We start from the raw sequence: 19,841 nt of genomic DNA, 5'->3' as shown, positions 1-19,841 counted from the left end.
TATTGTTTAGGCTTTATTTGCGGGGGGGGGGCGTGCCATCGCCGAATGTGAGTCATCGGCCCTTAAATTAAAATACATTGTCGGATCACTAAGACATCATAAAAGGAGCACATCGTATCATGTAAAAACGGTACCCACTCCCAGTGCCCACGAAGCTATCTCAGCTTCATTTTCACATCAACAGACACAAAGGAGCGTTTTCCGGAAGCTCCCAATTCTAGCAGTTCCCTGAGTTTCTACTCCAACTACCCACATGGCCGATCTAAATATTCTTGGAACTCCACAGGAAATCCATAATTGTGAGCTCGTATGTCCGGCACTGAGCCGAGGCCGCAGTGGCCAGTGTGACAGCCGCTGACAGGTGCGGTCTCGGAGCTCCGTGACGGCGCACCCGGTGCTCTGTGTTCGCTGTTAGTGCTCCGTGCTCTATGCTCCGTGTTCTGTGCTCGGTGCTTGAGTCCGTCGCTGAGGGCTGGCCGACCACGCCCCGTAATTGAGGACTCGGTCGGAACGAGCGATTGGAGGCGTTAATCGTCACAGCTGTGACGAGGCGAGTCGGGCGGACCGGGCGAGGTGGTGGGGCGGTGGGCGTTAGGCGGTGGGCGTTAGGCGTTAGGCGTTAGGCGTTAGGCGATGGCGGTGGGCTGTAGACGGTGCCGAAGGTGGACGGTGGACGGTGGACAGCGCGCAGCCAGCAGCGGACGGCGCGGGCGGCGAAGCCCTGCAGCACCGCCAGCCGACCGACCACACCATCAGATAGCGCCCGGGGCGTCCGCAGAACGGTAGATTGGCGCCGCCTCTGGGCAGCGTCAGCCGACCAGGCCGGATTGGATTGGATTCGGGCAGGTGCAGGCTGCGCTGACCGACCAACTGGTATACAGAGCGCACTAGGCCGACCAAACGGACACAGCACCGCAATGATGACCGGGGAAACGCATCAGCACAAACTTTGTGCCATAAGATCGTTCTCTGTGGTAACGCAGTAGAGTCACCGTCCTTAGATTCAATGCGAAGTTTGTGGCCGAATTGGGAATGTAAGTCATCAGTTACTATGTACAAAAAACGTTCCCAAAAAGAAAGACTGTATCGGCGTACGCCACGAAGCATGACCAAATACGTTTCAGGTGATTGAAATGAGCGACTCAGGTGTTTTGATTATTCACGACGTTACATCATTCATGCTATTACTATGAAAATCCCCCGCTGTTTCCGCCGTTTTGTGGTCATGTGGTGGCGCCTTTTTTCATTTGGCATCTGACAGACTCAGGACGAATGGGTCCCCGCGGGCTGGGAACCAGTGACTAGTTTCCACTGCGATTGTTGGCTGAGAAATCGGACCCGAATTGGAGGGAAACTCGGACATTTGGCGATAATGCTGGGGTGAATGCACCTGTTCATTTGTGTCAGTACGTTGTGTGTGTGTTTGTGTCGCTCGGTGAGTGGGCACCCACCTGGTCCTTGCGCTCGATCTGCTCCTGCAGCCGGCGCAGCTCGCGGGTCTCGCGGACGCTCTCCCGACCGGACTCTTCCATCAGCTGGCGCAGCTGGCGCTGCTGCTGCTGCCGCAGCCGGCGCAGCTCGGCAGAGCGCTGCTTCTCGCGGATCCGAGACAGCTGCGCCTGCGGACGTCACACGGATCAGGTCAGCGGTCAGCGGTGACGTTCCGGGGAACAGATTGGTGCATACGATCATTGTGTTGATGTTGGCATTTTGCTGGCATCATTGTGCTAGCATTTCACCTCACCCTTATCCTATCCCGAATTCGCCATTTACCGATGGAAACAGTTAGAAACAACTCCGATTGTTTCCAATAGCAAGGATTTCTAACCCATTGATGCACAGTAAATGGACTACAATGCACCCAGACAGGAGCGCGGGAGGTAACCAGCCAACAAAGCGAGTACAAAACAATGCGCATTTTAAGTCGAACCACAGGAATTCGTGACGGCCGGCGAGCCGGCCAGACGGTGTGCCGATCATGGACAATGGCTTTATCACGGTCGAGGCCGCCCCGGTCATGCAAGGTTGCAGCTGGTACCGGGATGGGGCCGTGCACGGGCTAATTGTTTTGCGGGGGTGCTGATCGCTCGACCTCGGAGCACGGACAGTAGCCACTGACGGGACAATGCCTCCGGCCAGCCACCGCGGAGGTGGAGCGGAGCACAAACACCGGGAGACAGCCCGGCCCCCACCCCACCCCGTGGGGAGGGGCTGTCTCGGGGCCCACACGGGAAAGCCGGCGGCGTGGTTACCGGTTACTGGTCCGGTCCACAGCCCGCCGCACCCGGGCCGCACGACGGGAAACGGAATGTGGCCTTGTTCGCGACTGACCGACCAGAGTGAGCGAGCGACCGAACGACCGGCAGACAACTGACCGACCGACAGACAGATTGACCCACCGACAGACAGATTGACCGACCGACAGACAGACCGGCGACAGCCGGGCAATGGCGCTATGTTGACAGAGATGATGGCGACAGGGGCGGTGGTGGCGCGGTGGTGGCGGTGGTAGCTGAACTGTGTCGTGTGTCCGGGAAACGTAATCGGTGCCGTGACGGAGCCATGCAACAACTCTGTGAGAACTCTGTGAGAGTTTGTGTCGCAGCTCCCCGCGGGGAGAGCTGTGGACGGGTGTGGTGGGTAACGGTGAATGACCGTGACAGCTCCAGGGGCAGAGCTTTGAGGACGGTCGCTCCCACGGAGGACGGCATGTCATCCCTCGCTGATATCTCGTCGCCCGGTTCTGAGAAAGCACCGAGAATATCGCGACCAGCATCAGACACGTCTCCTGATCGACATCTCTCAGTGGAGCCCCGGATACCATCTCTCACGCTCCGCGACGCGTGAGCGGACATCCCAGAAATACCGCAAGTGCTCCAATCAAAACACGATCAGAGTCGCCCGGTCCAGCCAGCTCCCACCGGCGCCACCGATCCCTCCCCGTCTCGTTACCGGGCCCGGACGGCGGCACGGACGGACTACCCTCGGTCGTGGGACTGCCGGCCGCGTCACACCCGCTCTGTCCGGGCCGGCGGCTGTCAGTCACGGCTGTGACCAGGTGCTGGCCGCTGCACAGCCGGCTGCCGCTCACACATACACACAAACAGAGGAAAACCGGCGCCCGCCCGGCGCGGCGGGGCACGGCGCCCCCACAGCCGTGCATACGCGCGCCCCGAGCGGCCAGTTTCCCGGCTCCTGACCGACCCTGCTGTGTACGGCGGCCCGTGGGACCAGCCGCGCCCACAGAGAAATGCGCAGTTTTCGACACAGACGTCCACGCCCCGACGCAATGTCGACGACGATGACGACGGCCGTGGAGAAGCTATTGGCCAAGGCTGAGAGAAGATGGTCAGAGCGGCGAGCCGGGCACCGTTGTGATTGCTTCCAAGAGACTATGCCCGCTTTCATTGACCGCATATTCGCGGGTCAAAAGCCGTATTCAGTGCATGCAGTCATGTGCGACTCAAAATTAATGCTTGAATATCAACAAATTTCCTACCAAAGTAGGTACAGGACGATGGGTTGTATAGACCAGCTGATGGTCAATGCAGCCCTGTTGTAATGAAGTCCGACGAGTTTGGAATAGATGGTAGCCGACTGGACGTCAACGCGCATCACGCAACCAACATCAGTAACATGCGCTTCTGTCCTTTGGTGGAGCGAGCTGCTCAGGATCACGGCTAATTATAGGCAGCACACAGCCTCAGCAAAGGTGAAATGACATTTACGACGTTCAACATTGTAGCGCGATCGGATCAGCACTCAGCACAGCTGAGTGCGGGCTGGGCACATTCTGCGGTCGCGCCGGTCGGCCAGCCATTTTTGTCGTATGTGGATCCGTCCAGTTAGGTACTGAAGCGGCCGCCGGCCACGCTTCGACAACGGCCGTGCGGTATGATAAGGACCAACTTCCCACTAGCCGGTGCATGCAAACTTTGAGGTCTTGAACATTTTACAGCCGTAAAAAGCAAAGCTATGTGTACCTACTTTGACCTTGAAAGCGACCAATAATCTTTCTATTTAATCAGCATTTAATTCCTGGGATGGGAAAGTTAGGAAAAAAATAACACGATGTTTTAATATTATGTACTAGATCAATAGGACTAATGTTAGGAGCTTCCTTACGTCTAAACGAAAAAAGGGTCAGATAAAAATCAAGCTTAAACATCAGCACTCGTGAGTGGCCGACAGCCGTAACCAAGCCTACTCAGTATAGCCCAGTCTGCCGCATTCCGTCCAGGAAAAGGTGTGAAGCCACGTTATCATCGATGTCCTGTTGGCATAATCTCTGTTTCCTTCCATTTTCGGATAATCCTGTGACCGTTACATTGCGGTCCGATGCTCGGCACCACGGGCACACTTATAGGTAAGCTTGAGGCGGCGTCTGTTCCTTGAGCTTAGTTGGTAAACAGACGGGCAGCAAGGGATCGCGGCCATTTTTCTCGGCGAGGCGTCACGAAAACACGGGTACAGCTAGCAGCAATATAGTGGCAATATAAACACATGAGCGCCTCTCGGGCACATAACAGTCTAATATTCATACTCATATTCACGTGTATTTGGGCAATCCCGAATAAGCTTCAGGCTATTCCTACCCATCGTCAACAGATTAAAAAGGGAATAAAAACAGGAAGACAAGCCTCACATTGGCCTCACACACACGTCTCACACACTCTAAAATGCACTCACTCATCAGCCTCCGGACTTATCTCCGCAAAGGAGCTCGGCTCGCCCCAGCGTTTCTCCTAAGGTAACATTTCAACTGCCTTGAGAAGGGGGCACCTGGGAGGTGGCGAAGGTTTAGTGGTAGCGTGTTATAGAGGGCAGGTGCACGGATCGAAAAGCGGCGCCTCCCCATTTCAGTTCGGGATCGAGCGACAAAGAGGTCACTGTCCTGTCTTGTGGGTCGCTCGTGCACATCACCCACAGTCCGGAGCACACAGGCGAGCGAGTCTGGTTCGCCAGAACGGAGAACTTTGTGAGTGAGAGTGATTGTGTGGAACCTGCCTAGATCCGCAGCTGACAGCCAGCCAAGCCGTTGGTGTAAGTCTGATACATGGTCGTATTTTTTGCGGCCGAAAATGACTTTAGCGGCGAAGTTTAATATTTTTTGAATCCTAGACGTATTGAGCTGCGAGCCGTTACCGTACACTGCCAGGCAGTAGCGGATCTGAGACAGGACCAGAGCGTTTACTAGAGTGGCTAGAACACCGGCTGGCAGGCTGTGCCTCAGATGTGACAGACCAGTTAGGATTCCGAAACAGCGTTTACTGACGAGCGCGATATGCGAATTCCAACTTAAGGTGCGGTCGAAGACAAGTCCGAGATTTTTTACTTCTGAGCAAGGGACTAAGAGATGGTCGCGAAATTTTATGCACTGAATTGGGGAACGGTGCGCAAATTTTGTTTGCTTCCAAACAGCATCAGCTGTGTTTTCTCAGCGTTCACCTTCAAGCCGTTGAATCTGAACCAATTATCAAGACAGCTCAGGACACGTTCCAAACGAGCGATAGTGTCTTTTAACTGAGCTTTAGGACCACTGACCAAGAGCTGGGTGTCGTCCGCATATTGGACCACCAGGGCGTCCTCCGCGAAAAGGTTAAGGTCATTGGCAAATACGCTGAAAAGTAGGGGGCCCAGCGCAGATCCCTGAAACACGCCGATGCTGTTTGGAAGCTTTGAGGATATTTTAGAGGTACCCATGCGGTCAGTGAGGCTGACGCTTTGGGTGTGATTATGAAGGTAGGCCGAGAACCAAGCGGTGTCGATGCCGTGAGCGCGGAGTTTGTTGAGAAGTTTTGCGTGGTCTATCACATCGAAGCACTTACTGAGGTCTAGGAGGCAAAGCAACGATATTTCTCCACGGTCATTTGCGGACAGGATGTGGTCGGATATGGTGGTCAGCGCGGTCTCCGTGGAGTGGCGGGGGCGGAAACCGTGCTGGGATGAGGAAAGGAGGTGGTTGGATGAGAGGTAGTCAAAGAGCTGCTGATGAACTGCGCGCTCGACTATTTTGGCGATCACGGGGACGATGGATATAGGGCGGTAGTTGGAGGGTTGAGTGTGGTCACCAGACTTGAAAATGGGTAGTACTAAGGAATGTTTCCAGGATGTAGGAACTTCGGAGAGGGTAAGACTAGCGTTAACCAGGTGGAGAAATATCGTGCCGATGGCGTCAAAACTGAGGCGGACAACGCGCAAACAAATACCGTCCTCACCACACGCTGAGGAGCTGTTCATGCCAAACACTATTGCCCGTAGCTCGGAGAGCGAGATAGGTGACAAAGTCATGGCGCAAGCACCGACACGAGGCAGGCGACACGGAAGGTTAGACGGGGCTCCCTGACCAGCCACCTCAGCAGCAACGCGAGGGCCCACGCTCACAAAATACGCGTTTAGCTCATCGGGAGTTGCGTCCGGCGTTACCCGACCAGACCGACGGTCGCCGACAACGTTACGAATAGATCGCCAGACAGATGAAGCCCCGCCCTCAGCTATGCGCCGCTGGATGTCGTCACGGCTGTCGCGACGCAGCGCTGAGCGCACGGCGCGGTTTAGCTCCCTGTAGGAGAGGGAGCGGTGACCGTGCTGCGCTAGTGCTTGGCGGCGGCGCTGCATCAGGTCACGAGTAGCGTCGGTCACTACAGGGGCCGCGGGGTTACGCAGGCGTGTCACGCGGAACGGCGCATGCGTGTCGACAATTTGTGTAAAGGTGTTGACGAATAGATGCCACTTCTCAGACACAGTTTCTGCTAAAAACACCGTCTAACACAGTCTAACCACGTAACGTCTACCCAATTACGTCGCCAACAGCTGCTGCCGTTGCTGGCCCAGTTTTCGGGTGGTTTGGCGGCCGGCACACCACTTCTGACCGAGATCCTTTGACGACACCCTCATACCGCCGAAGAGGCGTAATACAGCGGTCCTCGGCACTCTGTCCCGCCGCTCCTCCCGTCAGAAATTCTGGCATACTCCGCATACCCGTCTGGGAACGTGGAGACCACGACCGAGATATCATCTTCATTCGACCATACAAAACATGCGGGGAAATCGAGGACAGCTCGTAATGCGGAGATCATGACAAATAGAACACGGCAAAGCGCGTCCACTCGCCCGCGGGGCCGGCTACCGGTCCGGCTCAGAAGTGGGCTGCAGATTATATCCAGCTGTCTGGACAGGCGGCGGGCAAATCAGAGCTTCCTGTTTCGCCTAATCGCGTGAAGAGTGGCCGTTCCATCAGGTCATCGATATTTTGTTGCTGTTGCCGTTAATTTCGTTCATTTAGTTATACGAACACGATACCTTCCTGAATATACCTAATCATGATGTTTTGAAGTTTTCATTGCAATGCTATTTTCTTGAATTCCGAGCTAAATGTTTCGTTTCCATTAACATCTGTGATAATTTAACATCAGGTTGAGCCCGGTCCATATGCCATAACTAACCGCTCTGAGGAGCCGCCTACCAGGATCAGGTTTGACGAGTGGATTGGCCGCGTTCTTGGAGACGTGTGACAACGGCATGACTCATCCGAACCGAGCTATTATTCCCGGAGACGTCTAAATTTGAGGTGTCTGCGCCGAGCGCTGAATGAAGCCACATGAGTGCTGTTCCAGTCCCGGTACTGTCAGTAGGCGACCCGCGTTATCGCCCAACACAGAACTGCACTGGGCCGTGCACTGTGCAGTGATGGGGCGGACCACTGACAGCCAGTGATGACATTATACATTTACCCCGTTTACATGAGTCATTCAGCCTAAACGGAAATATCCGATTAGCCAGGGAACGGAAAAATGCGTTTCGGTGGCCCCGTTTACATGAGCCTTATCGGAAAAATCCGTTCCGGAACGGATAATTCCCTTTACGCCGGCAGCCCGAAAAATACGGATATTTTGCGCATTTTTACATGTCTGGCGCAGCTCCTATCAAGCATTATTTGTGCTTGTTTTAGGCTTAATTTACTTGATTCTTTAAAGTTTTGTATGTAGAATTGGAAATAATCATGGCACAAGCCATTATTTTACTTGTGTGCTGTAAAAGAAGTGTGATTAACTGTCAGAAAGCAAGAAAACAATTGAGGTCTTGGACAACATTGAAGAGCACATCTATATTGAAAGTCTTTTTGGTTTCAGAAAAAGGCTAAGACAGCTCATAATAGTCATAGCTCATCATGATGGACCTCCAGTAAGTTGACAAAATAAAAATGCATGACAGGATGTGCAGGATGGTGCCACACTTCAGAAAACATTGGTATGAAAGTGGGTGGTGCGGGATTGTGTATACATTTTTGGTTGACACATTTGAAGCACTTGAATATTCCAGCATTTTATTTTCATTTTTTGCTTTTAGCTGCTCAGTTCTTCAAAGACAGGGTTCAGATCAGTACTAGGAGAATGGTGTAGTAGATGTGACCTGTGGTGTGGGTGCATTGCTTGACTGTCGGATGCAACACAGTATCCATCATTTCCATGTGTTTTAGTCATAACATAAATTACATTACTCACCACCAAACTTTAAGACACTATCAGTGCAATTTTCAAAATGCATAGAATAATCCACTCTCAATCACACCAGGCAAGATGTGAAGATGAAATCCGAGTGGTACCTATGTGGTTTGGTAGGTTGGTTGACCTTGTAGATTGGTAGGAAGTAGTTTGGTATAATAGGTTGTAGGCATGTAGGTAGGTGTGTTTGAAGGATGGTAGGTTGAAAGTTAGGTTGGTAGGTAAGGTTAGGTATGATTCTACAAATTCCACAAAACCTGCCAGTTGCCTGCTTCCACCATCCGAAATTAACCAAACTTTCAGAGACCTTCCCACCACTGAAGAATCTACTTCTTTGGAACAATAAGGTGAACATTTAAATATTGGGGGGGGGGGGGCAGATGGCAGTGTCACTGAGTAAATTTGGCTGTGTGTCTTGTGTATATTTTGGCATGCAGCCAAGTTACTGTCCCAACCAGCCTGCGTGCCCTGCCGTCTGGTGGCTGTTCGCTGAAGCATAAGTTATCTGAATCACTGCTAGGAAGTTTGAAGTACCAAGGTAGAGAAAATTTTTGGGAGCATGTAGGTACTAAAGCAAAATAAATCAAGCATCATATCCAGTGTACCAAGCACTAAATGGCACTAGCATGCTGTTACAAGTGGCTATAGGGAGCGACTGGCTGGGAAGGCTATGTTGGTTGTCCTGGAATTGAACCCTGATTGTTGAATCTAAGAAATAAGGAAATTACCCCTGAACTAGAATGCTTCCCTTTTGAAGCATAGGACGTTCCTCTCAACACTTATGTAGGTGCTTTATGAATCTGCCACAATGGCGCAAAATCAGGGGCAAAAAGTGGATTTCATTGTCATTAGACCTACCATTAAAGATAAATATGTATTTTGATGTGTAAACTAAAAAATTTCATCTATAAAACATGCATATTCATGTCATTTTCTGCTAGATGTGCAAAAAATCCGTTTAGGCCTGACGTCCTAAACGGATATTTCCCATTAATTCATCGGATATTTCCGTTCCGCGTAATCGTCATTTTTGCGCGCCCAAACCAGTTTACATGAGTCGAAACTTGCGCACTTTTCGCTAAACGGAAATATCCGTTCTAAACGTCATTTTCGCTGACTCATGTAAACGGGGTAATTCTTGGACGATACCGCGAAAACGAAATATTTCTATCGAGAGTTTTCAAAGGATTTCATGCACGAGGCCTTGGCCGAGTGCATGAAATTCTTTGAAAACTCGAGATAGAAATATTTCGTCGCGGTATAGAGTCCTAGATATTATTTCCTGTATGTTTCTTAATATCGCTCGTTATCTGCTTAACCCGCGCCCTGCTGGGGGGGGGGTGTTTGAACACCCCCCCTGTGGTTTTTCGCGGATATCTCAAAAACGGCGGCGCGGAGCGCCGCCGTTTTTGGTACACCTTATCATACATCAATTCTACACATGTTGTGAAAATTTCAGACCAAGGTCATTCAAGGTCAGGTCACCAGGTCACTTGAAGTGACCTCACCTCATAAAAAGTTTCAATGTCTGCCATAGCTACACCGAGTGACCGATCGCTTTGAAACTTTCAGCGATTACTAAGAGCAATAGCATGTACAAAATGTATATCTCAGAATTTTGATATCGATGACCTAAGGTCAGGTCAATTTTGCGACCTCCCCATTATAAGTCAATGGGAGAAAATTGAAATGCGCCTATTTTGGACGAAAAGCATTATAAACACTCCCAAACACTGAATTACAAGTGGTTTAGACACACTGAACATGAAAATGGTGTCCGTGACCCCTGGTTATGCCCCTGAGGTCATCTTAGGTCACGAATGGTATCTAACAGTTTTTCGCAAATAACTTTTGATAGAGGCATGCTAGAGCGATGAAAACACCTTAGATGTGTTCAGCTCGACGATACGGATCGACTGATATGCAACATGACACTTTCCGGTCAGGTCATGACCTTGACCTGAGGTCAAATTTTCAAGTTGACCTTTCAAGGTCAAGTTATAGTTCATTCGATGCGTCTTGACGAGAGGAACACGATGCCGGTAAAAGTAAGCTCGTACAAGGTTGGGGTCAAAAGTTATTGCAGAAAAACTGTTTCCGAAAAAATCGGCTATTTTTGCAGTTTTTACCCCCTGCAGGCAAAACCGTTGACGCTAGGTCAAATCTGAGAGAATTACTCAGAAAGAGCGCTAATAGGGCTATCGAATGCGCTTTTCCGCAGCGCTGTAGCTCTATTGGTTCCCGAGTTATGCGTTGGCTTCTTGGAAATTGTCGACATTCGACCTGGAAATCGGCGAAATTTTGCCTTCAATGACCTCTGGGCTCTGGTGACCTGACCTTTGACCTGACCAAAAAATTGACCGAAGTGATTTCGTCATTATTTTTTATGCTCTTTCGAACGCCGCCTTCCGCGTATCGCTACGTGGCCCAGGAGCCGAGTTAGAAGGGGGGGTGTTTGAACACCCCCCCCCCCCCCCAGCAGGGCGTGGAAATCCAGGACCCCCAGCAGGGCGCGGGTTAAAAAAGGCCGAAATATGCATAAATAAAATACAGTAACATTAACTACACGTTAGGTACTGAAATACTGGCAGTTCTAATTACTTAATAGTGCAGCAAAGCTTACAAATTTTCTTTAAAACAGAAGCCCTCGATGAAATCAAGCTATCCAAGAAAACCATCCAAGAAAACGTCTCGCGCAAAGTTTCTTGGATGGCTGGATTGCATTGCAAGACTGCATCAAACATACAGGAACACACACATTTGCAGTCAGCCTGCACTGCGGAAACCAACGCACTGACAGTGCAGCTAGCCATCGGAAACATTCCAGCCAGCCCTTCCCTCCCTTCACTCCCTACACTCCCAGAGCCGGTACTATCGTCATCGCTTCACCCCACTGTGCGCCCGCGTTCGTGTTTCTCTGCGTGTCTGCCGGCGCGGTGGCTGGCCATGAGTCCGTGACACGGCTCTGTGACTCGGGACTGGGTCAGCCGGTGTCACACAGCCTAGCGTCACACCAGCCGTGACGCTCCCGCCGGGTGCCCGTAAAGTGAGACTCACGATAATCTACCGAGACTGGGTCTGTTCGTGAGTCGTGACCAAGGCGCCCGGCGCTGCACCTGAAGACGGGTTTTGAATATTACGGTGATGAAGCGGCGTCTTGACTTTGTGGGAAGAACGTGTCTGAGGGTAAAAAGCCGTGTATTTAAGGCTCCGTCACACAGCTAGTGTGTCGGTTCCGGTACGTGTGTTCGTGTCACCCACCGGAGGGGAGGGAGTGAATGAGAGAGTGTGGGGGACTCGAGCACGCACCTCAGCCTTGAGCTCCTCGCGTTCGGTCTGCAGCCGTTTGATGCGCTCTCGGAGCCGGCTGAGCTGCTGCTGCTGCTGAGGCAGCTCTCCCGGCCGCCGCTGTCCCAGCAGCTCGGCGCTGGCCGCCCGCTGCCGGCCCAGCTGCAGCTGGCTGCGCAGCTCCCGCAGCTCCTCGTTTTTGGCGGCGATGGCGTGCCGCAGTTCCTGGCGGGCCTCGCGCGCCAGGTCGCGCCGCAGCCGCGCCAGCTGGTCGTCGCTCTGAGCAGCTGCCCCGGCCGCGCCCACCGCCTCCTCCTGATAGCTGGACTCGAGCGACGAGCAGATGCCCGACTCGCTGCGCAGCGAGTCCAGGCCGGGCGTGGCCGGCGCCGGCGCCGAGGAGCGCGCCAGCTCGCGCAGCACGGCCTCCTCATCGTCCTCACCGGCACCGGCCGCCGCCGACCGCTCCGGCGCCATCTCCTCAGCGTCCGAGAAATGTCCCCCCACGGCGCCCTCACACTGTTCACAGTCGTCCTCCTCACAGTCCCCACACTCCTCTTCTTCCTCGTCTTCCTCTTCCTCCTCTTCATCAGAGGCGTGCTGATCACGCTCCTCGTTCTCGGCCTCCTGATCAGACGCTCCCGAGTGTTGGCTGCCGCTCCCGCGCGAGCCACGCCCCTCCATTTCGGCCTCAGTCTCTGACTCACTGCCTTCCGTGTCCGTTCCAGACTCCGTCTCCGTCTCCGTTTCGTCTATGAATGACTCCTGCTCCTGTCGGGCCGGTGCCGGTAGCTCCAGCTCGGAGCGGCCGGCGGCGGAGACCGGCGGCGGCCGCTCGCGCTCGGCCTGCGGCTCCATCTGACCGGCGCTGGCGCAGCCCGCCCACCACACGGCTGGCGCAGCTCGGCCACCAGCTGTCGGCTCACTCGGTCAGCGGTGCGGCGCCGCCGCCGCTGCGCCAGCCTCGCCGCACTCAGGTGACGCTTGCTGCGCCGTTACCACTGCCATGACCGCTGACGTCAGAGGCAGGACCGGGTACCGACACGCGCCGCGCCCCGGTCCCGGACGCCGCGCACCGCGTCAATCAGAGCGAGTACTGGGCGCCGTGGGCAATCAGCGGGCGCAGAAGGTGCCGCCGACCAGTCACCGACGCTCACACGGACGAAGCACTGATCTCACAGATTGGGCCAGAGACAGCACACCACCGGTCCTGGGCAATCTCGCACAGCGATCACAGTCACGATTTGGCCGTCACGAATGTTTCGCGTGGATCGCGACTAGTTCGGTGATGTAGGCACGATGTTGACGTCCGAACGCCGACCAGGACAACTTGTAGTCACAGGTGTCGAACGCACAGCCGGCGACGCGGCCCGAACGACGCCGGTACTTTCACTGTGGTATCGGTCGGCCGGGGTTCCGCGTGAATACTAATGTCGACGGTGATGGTCCGGTAACAGTAAGTATCGCCCCAGCCGACTCCGGTCCGCAGCCAGTCGTCAGGAGGGATATGACGGCTGAGGCTCGAACTCCGCGGCCACAGGCACGCGGCGCAGACGGACCGGGCAGCTCCGGGTGCTGTCTGCTGCCGGCCGGCAGGTCGGCCCAGAAGGTCACCGGAGTGCGTGCGGCGCGTCTGCCGTCCGTCAGTGACGCAGTTAGTGGTGCGCACGGCCGCGCACTGAGACCGTCACCAGGGCGAGTCACAGTCACCAATCACCAGCTGCACTGACAGCTCGTGTCACCAGTCAACGGATCACCTATCACTGGTCACCCGATCACCGTCTGCAACCGTTCAACAATCCGATCACTCGACCAGACACGTCCGCCTGCCAACCAGATCACTAAACCAGTCACCGCAGCGTTCACCGCGCTCCTCAGTCCACCGATGTCTGTCACTGACACTGACACTGAGTCACCGCTGACACGGCGACACCCTGACACAGACACAGCTCACGTCCTCACCGCGCCGCGCCCTACCGCACCCGACCTGACCGCCGACCGGCCCACTACTGGCTCCGGCAGGCTCCGGCCCGGCCGCCGCTGCTGGAGGCTCGCCGAGCCGCGGCGCTCACCTGACGCCCACCGTCACGTGACAGCCGCCGCTAGTTCAGCCCACGGCCACGTGACCAGTCGGCCGGCGGCAGCACCCAGCGTGCAGAGAAGTCCAGACGGCACGGCTGAAAGACGGCGACGCTGCAGCTGCGGCGCCACCGACGAAAGAGAAACGGGATAGCGCGAGAGGATGGGTCAACTACTGGTCAAACGCCCTGTGGGGTGCGTGAAAAATAAAGTTATTATTACTGAAATATTTTTTTCGGGATAGCCTAATTCGAGCTCATTGTCATCAATTCACTCGAATCCGGTATCGTTACATCGGGTTGTGGACGAGGGAACCTCTAACAGGTCAATTTTGTGACTCTAATAGGCACGAACAGAGCATTGAATTGAAAGATTGCACCCGTGGGCCGGGACCCTACCTTATGCCTACTTTGGGGTTGTGTTAGGCCATGAAAGGTCACCAGAAGATTTTCGACAATAACGTTTGACAGAAACATGCTCCTACATGAAGTGATAAAAACGCCCCCGCGCCTGGCCGGGGGTGTTTGAACACTCCTTGCGGTTTTTCGCAGATATCTCAGAAACAGCGGCGCCATACAATATCATGCAAAGGTCAAGGTCAAGGTCAGGTCAGGTCACCAAAAACAAATTATAGAAAAGGGCATGTGCAACACATGCCTTATGGGTCATTTTATTCATAGAATTCAATAGTCACACTCAATAAGTGATATGGACCACATCTGGATGAATTTTAGGTCGAGGTCAGGTCAAGATCAGGTCAGGTGAGGTCAAATTTCGAAGTTGGTTGTTAAGACCTAAAAGGTGTCTGTCTGATGCAGTTTTTCACGGCGAATCGAATGGTGCTATTTTGTTTCCGTACGAGCTCTGGAACTTCCAAAAAATTCATTTTCAAATATTTTGTGTGTCGTGACGTCATAACATTTTGAATAACTCCCACATTTTTGAACCGATTCTTTTACAAATTGTTATGTAGGTGCACATAGACCACTTCTCTGACATTTATTCTGGTTTTTACGATACACTCAAAATTTTGGATTTTATAATTATTTTCCCAAAAAAGTTAGTTTTTTTTTAAGAAAAAAAATGGGCCAAAATCCAAAATTTTCAAAAACCGAGATTGCCATTTCATAGACAAAGTAGAATCACGTATAACCTTTTTTGTTACGTCTTGATTCCATTAAAAATGAAGATGTTAGCGGCGTTTGAAATTTCGCCGTTTTTTAGGCGAAAATGGCGGACATGACGTCACTTAAACGTCATTTTTTCAAATAATTCCGACGTATGTCGCTCAAATTATCAGGAAATGTGTTAAATTGATGTATGATAAGGTGCTGAAAGTTTGGCGTCGCTGGCGTGACGCGTTTAGAAGTTATTGGCAAAAAACGGGAGGAAGTAGATTCTGCCCCCCTCCCCCCCCCTGCAGCGGGGCGCGGGTTAATCTCGTCACTCTCTTGAGTCAAAAGTTAGTGCAGTAAAACATTTTTCATAAAAACGGCTATTTTCTAGTTTTGCCCTCTGCAGGCTAAACCGTTGACCTGAGGTCAAACCTGAGGACATGTTGCCAAAGGTGAAAGAGCGTCGAAATGACTCGAATGCGCTTTTCCGCGGCGCTCTATCGGTTCCCGAGTTATTTGCCGGATTTTCGAAAAGTGTTGAAATAGGCAATATTTGACCTTTGATGACCTCTGGCGTCGACGATCTGACTTGACCCGACCTAAGAATTGACCGAAGTGTTTTCTTCATTAATTTTTACGCTCCTTCGAACGCCGCTTACCGCGTGCTGCTACGTGGCCCAGAAGCTGAGTAGGACGGGGAGGGTTCAGATACCCCTCCTCCGGACCGGCGCGGTTGACGCCGAGCACCGGTCTGGCACGGCTTAAATGTATCTATACATAGGTACAGCTCAACAACACAGATCAACTGATAGGTATGCAGCATCGACTTGTCTGGTTAGTTCGTGACCTTGACCTTTAGTCATCTTTTCATTTTTTTTTTCCTATTACAAATCAAGTCCAATTACAAATCATTCGAGACGTCTTGACGAAAGAAACATGGGATGCTGGTAAATGTACGTAAAACAAACGAAAACATAGAACTTCTAGTGGTCTCTCGACTGGTTGCTAGGCCCACACACGGCTTTCCCCCCCCCCCCCTTTCCCGCCATCTGTGTCCACTGTCCCTGCGCCGCCGAACAGCTGGTCTCCAAATACCAGCACGATCTGAAAGCCGGGCCCGTCGGTTGGGCGCCACGAAACGGCTGCAGCGGTAGCTGCCTTCAGCCTGCTGCGGATGATGTAGCCGGCAAGTCAAGGAGCCCGCCCCAACTGTCGGCTAGTGGCCCATGGTAGACTGGTGGCCAGGCGTCGCAGTCTCCGATGCTCGGTCTCGAGATAATGGCGTTGGATTCCCGATTCCACTGATGCCGGACGCATTAGCCAGCGCTGTATGGTGCTAAACGCGTCGTTAACAGATTCTAATTATGGGAAAATGTTGGCGTGAGTGATGTACATTCATTTTCGTTATGATGTGCTCCTGGTATTTAGGCGGTGTCGTACTTCTATTTATAACTGCAATTGCATTTAATGAATATTGAACATGGTTACCGTAGCGGAAAACCTTTCGGTCATTTTTAACCCTCGCCGGCCGAGGGGGGGTGGCGATAGAGAGCTGAAACTTGGCATACCTGACCTTTGATTCAAGCCGGATCTTCTGACACCAACCGCATTTTCGGGTCAGGTCAGGTCACTGACCTGTGACGTCATAAGTGAACCTCTGCACGGTCTTCAGATGTCGCAACTTCGCAACGCCCTCACTGCCAGAGGAGATGTCACAGGGAAATGAAACTTGCAGGATCTAGTATCCATTATGAGTTTCACAACTTGCATATCTCGGATTTTTCCTTAAGGTCATATGAGGTCAGGTCATTTTCGTGACCTCACCATTATAAGTCAATGGGGAAAAATGAAAACTGCTATTCTGGCGCCGGGAACGATCTCTTACTATCTCAAGTTCACAGAATCGTGATTTGATGCACTCCTTGCAAGGTTAGATGCGTCACTTTTGCAATGTCGACCTTGCGTGACGTCATTTATGACGTCATCAAGGTCATATTAGTTTTTCGTCAATAACTCTTGATCAAATTGAGCTAGCGAGTCGGGGAAGCCACCAATGGACTCAGGAAGATCTGTCAAATCGAATGATATGCGACATGACCTCTTTCGACCAACTTCGTGACCTTAGGGGGCTGACCTGACCTTGACCTGAGGTCAACACCCCAAGTTGACCTGACCCGAACAAAAAGTATATCATTCGACGCGCCTGAGCGAGGCGAACACGATGCTGCCAAAATCGGCGCTCTGCGGCCGTTTTTTGCGAAATTATTCACCAAAAACTGAACCGTACCTTGGGGCACTTGACCTGACCTCAGAGGTCACCGGTTGACCTAGGACCTTAAAATCGGGTAACAATCTCTGCGTCTCGGAACGGCGCACACGCTCGTTTTTTCCGCGACGCGCTAGCTCCACCAGGGGCGAAACGGCGAGGGGGGGTCGTACCCCCCTCGGCCGGCGCGTATGTAGAAAACCAATAGGTCCGGCGAGGGTTAAGGTCAGGTCAAAGGTCAGGTCACCAAAGGTCATCAAAGGTCAAATTTAGTCAATTTCAATAATTTTGGAAGCTGCCAACGGCTAACTCGGGAACCAGTAGAGCTACAGCCCCGCGGAAAATCGCATTCGATAGCCCTTTTACAGCCTCCAGAGGGCAAAAACTGTAAAAATAGCCCTTTTCACGAAAAAAAAAAATCGTCAATCACTTTTGACTCAAGAGAGCCGCGACGTTATTCTTGGCAGCATCGTGTTCCTCTCGTCGAGACGCGTCGAATGAACTATTCGTTGACCTTGAAAGATCATTTTGAAAATTTGACTTAAGGTCAAGGTCAAGGTCACCTGACCGGAAAGGGTCATGTTGCATATCAGTCGATCCATATCGTCAAGCTGAACATATCGCGAGACATATCTGACGTATTTTCACCGCTCTGGCACGTCTATCAAAAGTGGCAGCCAGTGATGTACAAATGTGCCGAGTTGGGGTAGCACGGGCGCAGCAAATCCGCCGCCGCCCTAGCGGTGACCTTGACCTCCGCCGTCTGTTGCGGCTACCAAGACAAGCCGGTGCGGAATTGGGAAAGCACGTGCTACCCCAGCTCGGCAAAAATATCCACCCCTGCACTGTTAAAAAAGATTAGCAGTTTAGTGCTAAATCGTGCGCTATTCATTTGCTAATCAGGTTGTATTTTGCACCTTCATACTTTTTACGAACTTTTCCCTAGTTTTCTGGCATTCCTTTCATTTTAGCAGGCTCAATTGGTAGCTTCCTACTTGTTCTGCTGGACCTGCTATTTAAAGGAAACAGTGAGGAAACAGTTCACTTTCCTGAAATTAGTATTTTGCTATGGATTTACGATTTTTTATGCTCAAAATGATCAGAAAATAAAATAAAACCTTTTTGTAAAAACAATTATTTTCTATATTTTAATATAGGACGAACTATATTCTATGTAAAATAATGATTGACGCGGAAGCTTATTACGCGTTGACCAATCATATGGACGCCATTTAATTGCGTCCCAGAAAAGCTATTTCTGGCACCTAAAAGCTGACTCGCCCCAAAATTGGTCCTCAGCACCTATTTGGTGGATACTAGCACCAATCATGGAAAATGACCTTAATTAGCTGTTTCTGGCACCTATTCATCGGTACGCCTTACTCTTTTTTCTGAATCTGGCACCTAAATGCTGAGCGTAGCACCAATCTAGTAGAAAAATGAACTACTGGCTGGTAGAATCATGTTGTTCTGGTATAATGACCCCTGGAGTCTAGCCTAAAGGTTGCCAGTGCAGCTACACTCTAAGACAGCCCCGTAGTGATCTCAGCATTGTATATGACGTTTAAGTAAGCAAATAATATTGATTTGTTTGAAAAAACAATGTCATTTAAATATTTAAAAGTATTTATTTGTAATGCTTCAAGGGAAACATTTTTGTGAGTAGGTAATTGTCTCGATTTTGACCATTAAAACGGGTATTGTATTTTTTGACGTCATCAAATAGCTCCAAAAAAAGAAATGTAATGTTTTCATTCCGTTCAAGGCCGCTGAAGAAACGCGGGATCTTGCGTGGGACATTGTCCGTTGTTTGCCGCGCAGAGTTGTGCCGTGGTTGTGCCTTTTTCATCCGTTTCTTACTTATGTCATATGTGTGCATGAAGCTTTGATTTTGTTTTTGGTTATTGTGTGGCCGGTCAGTCAAACGCCCCTGTAGAAACCGGATGCTGCGTTTGATCGAGATGGAGTCAGACGATGATTGCAGAAAGCTAATAATATTGAAAAGAGGGCCGGTTGCGTGGCATGTCTGTTCAGAGTTGACATTTTGCTTTACTCCAGTTTATGACCTGAGAGCCTGGCTGGAAGTGACGGATCCAAACTTTTCACGTTAAAATGGCTGAGGGTGCAATAATCTCTAGTCTCTTCTCTACATAGCGGGCTGGTATAGGAGCGTCTTGCTATGCTGCACCATAGCTGGCTAGTGATTCTCTTTTGGCTAGAAATGGCATTAATCATTATCTCCACTGGCGAAAATGGCACTTGACATCACCGATGACCGAATGCAACGTTCATGTTGTTAGGATAGGTACATAAAATCAGGAAGATTACGCGAATTAGGTAGGCAAACGTGGAATAAAATAGGTGCTGGATGTTTTGGTTTTGGTGCTGAATCAGCAAACAGCAAATACGGAGTTCAACTAGACGATCTGGCAACTTTAGGCTGTGTGGAAGCAATTAGGTGCCAGATTCAGATATTAGGGTCGAATAAGCATTTTGGGGCTGATCAGCAATTAGGTGCCAGAAACAGCTTTTTAGGGACCAGAAACAAATATTCCCCCAATCATATTGCGTAGTTCAAACCTACGCATG

The 19,841-nt window shown here is 51.5% G+C and overlaps 1 protein-coding gene across 6 annotated transcripts in view; it reads right to left on the bottom strand.

The window, feature by feature from the left end:
* The window catches only part of LOC122378977 (peripheral-type benzodiazepine receptor-associated protein 1-like), a 98,094-nt gene extending 84,291 nt beyond the window's left edge, over positions 1–13,803 (bottom strand). For all 6 annotated transcript variants that reach the window (XM_043360736.1, XM_043360741.1, XM_043360737.1 and 3 more), the window contains exons 1-2: positions 11,814–13,803; positions 1,452–1,619 (exon numbers count right to left, since the gene is read on the bottom strand). In XM_043360736.1, coding sequence (XP_043216671.1) covers positions 1,452–1,619; positions 11,814–12,650 — 1,005 coding nt within the window. In that variant the 5' untranslated portion in view covers positions 12,651–13,803. The remainder of the gene's footprint in view (positions 1–1,451; positions 1,620–11,813) is intronic.
* Between the last annotated feature and the right edge of the window lie 6,038 nt (positions 13,804–19,841).

Source organism: Amphibalanus amphitrite, unplaced genomic scaffold (genome assembly GCF_019059575.1).
Source record: "Amphibalanus amphitrite isolate SeventyFive unplaced genomic scaffold, NRLGWU_Aamphi_draft 000069F_arrow, whole genome shotgun sequence".
NCBI lineage: Eukaryota > Metazoa > Arthropoda > Thecostraca > Balanomorpha > Balanidae > Amphibalanus > Amphibalanus amphitrite.
The sequence above is the reverse complement of the archived record's forward strand: the minus strand, read 5'-3'. Positions and strand labels throughout refer to the sequence as shown.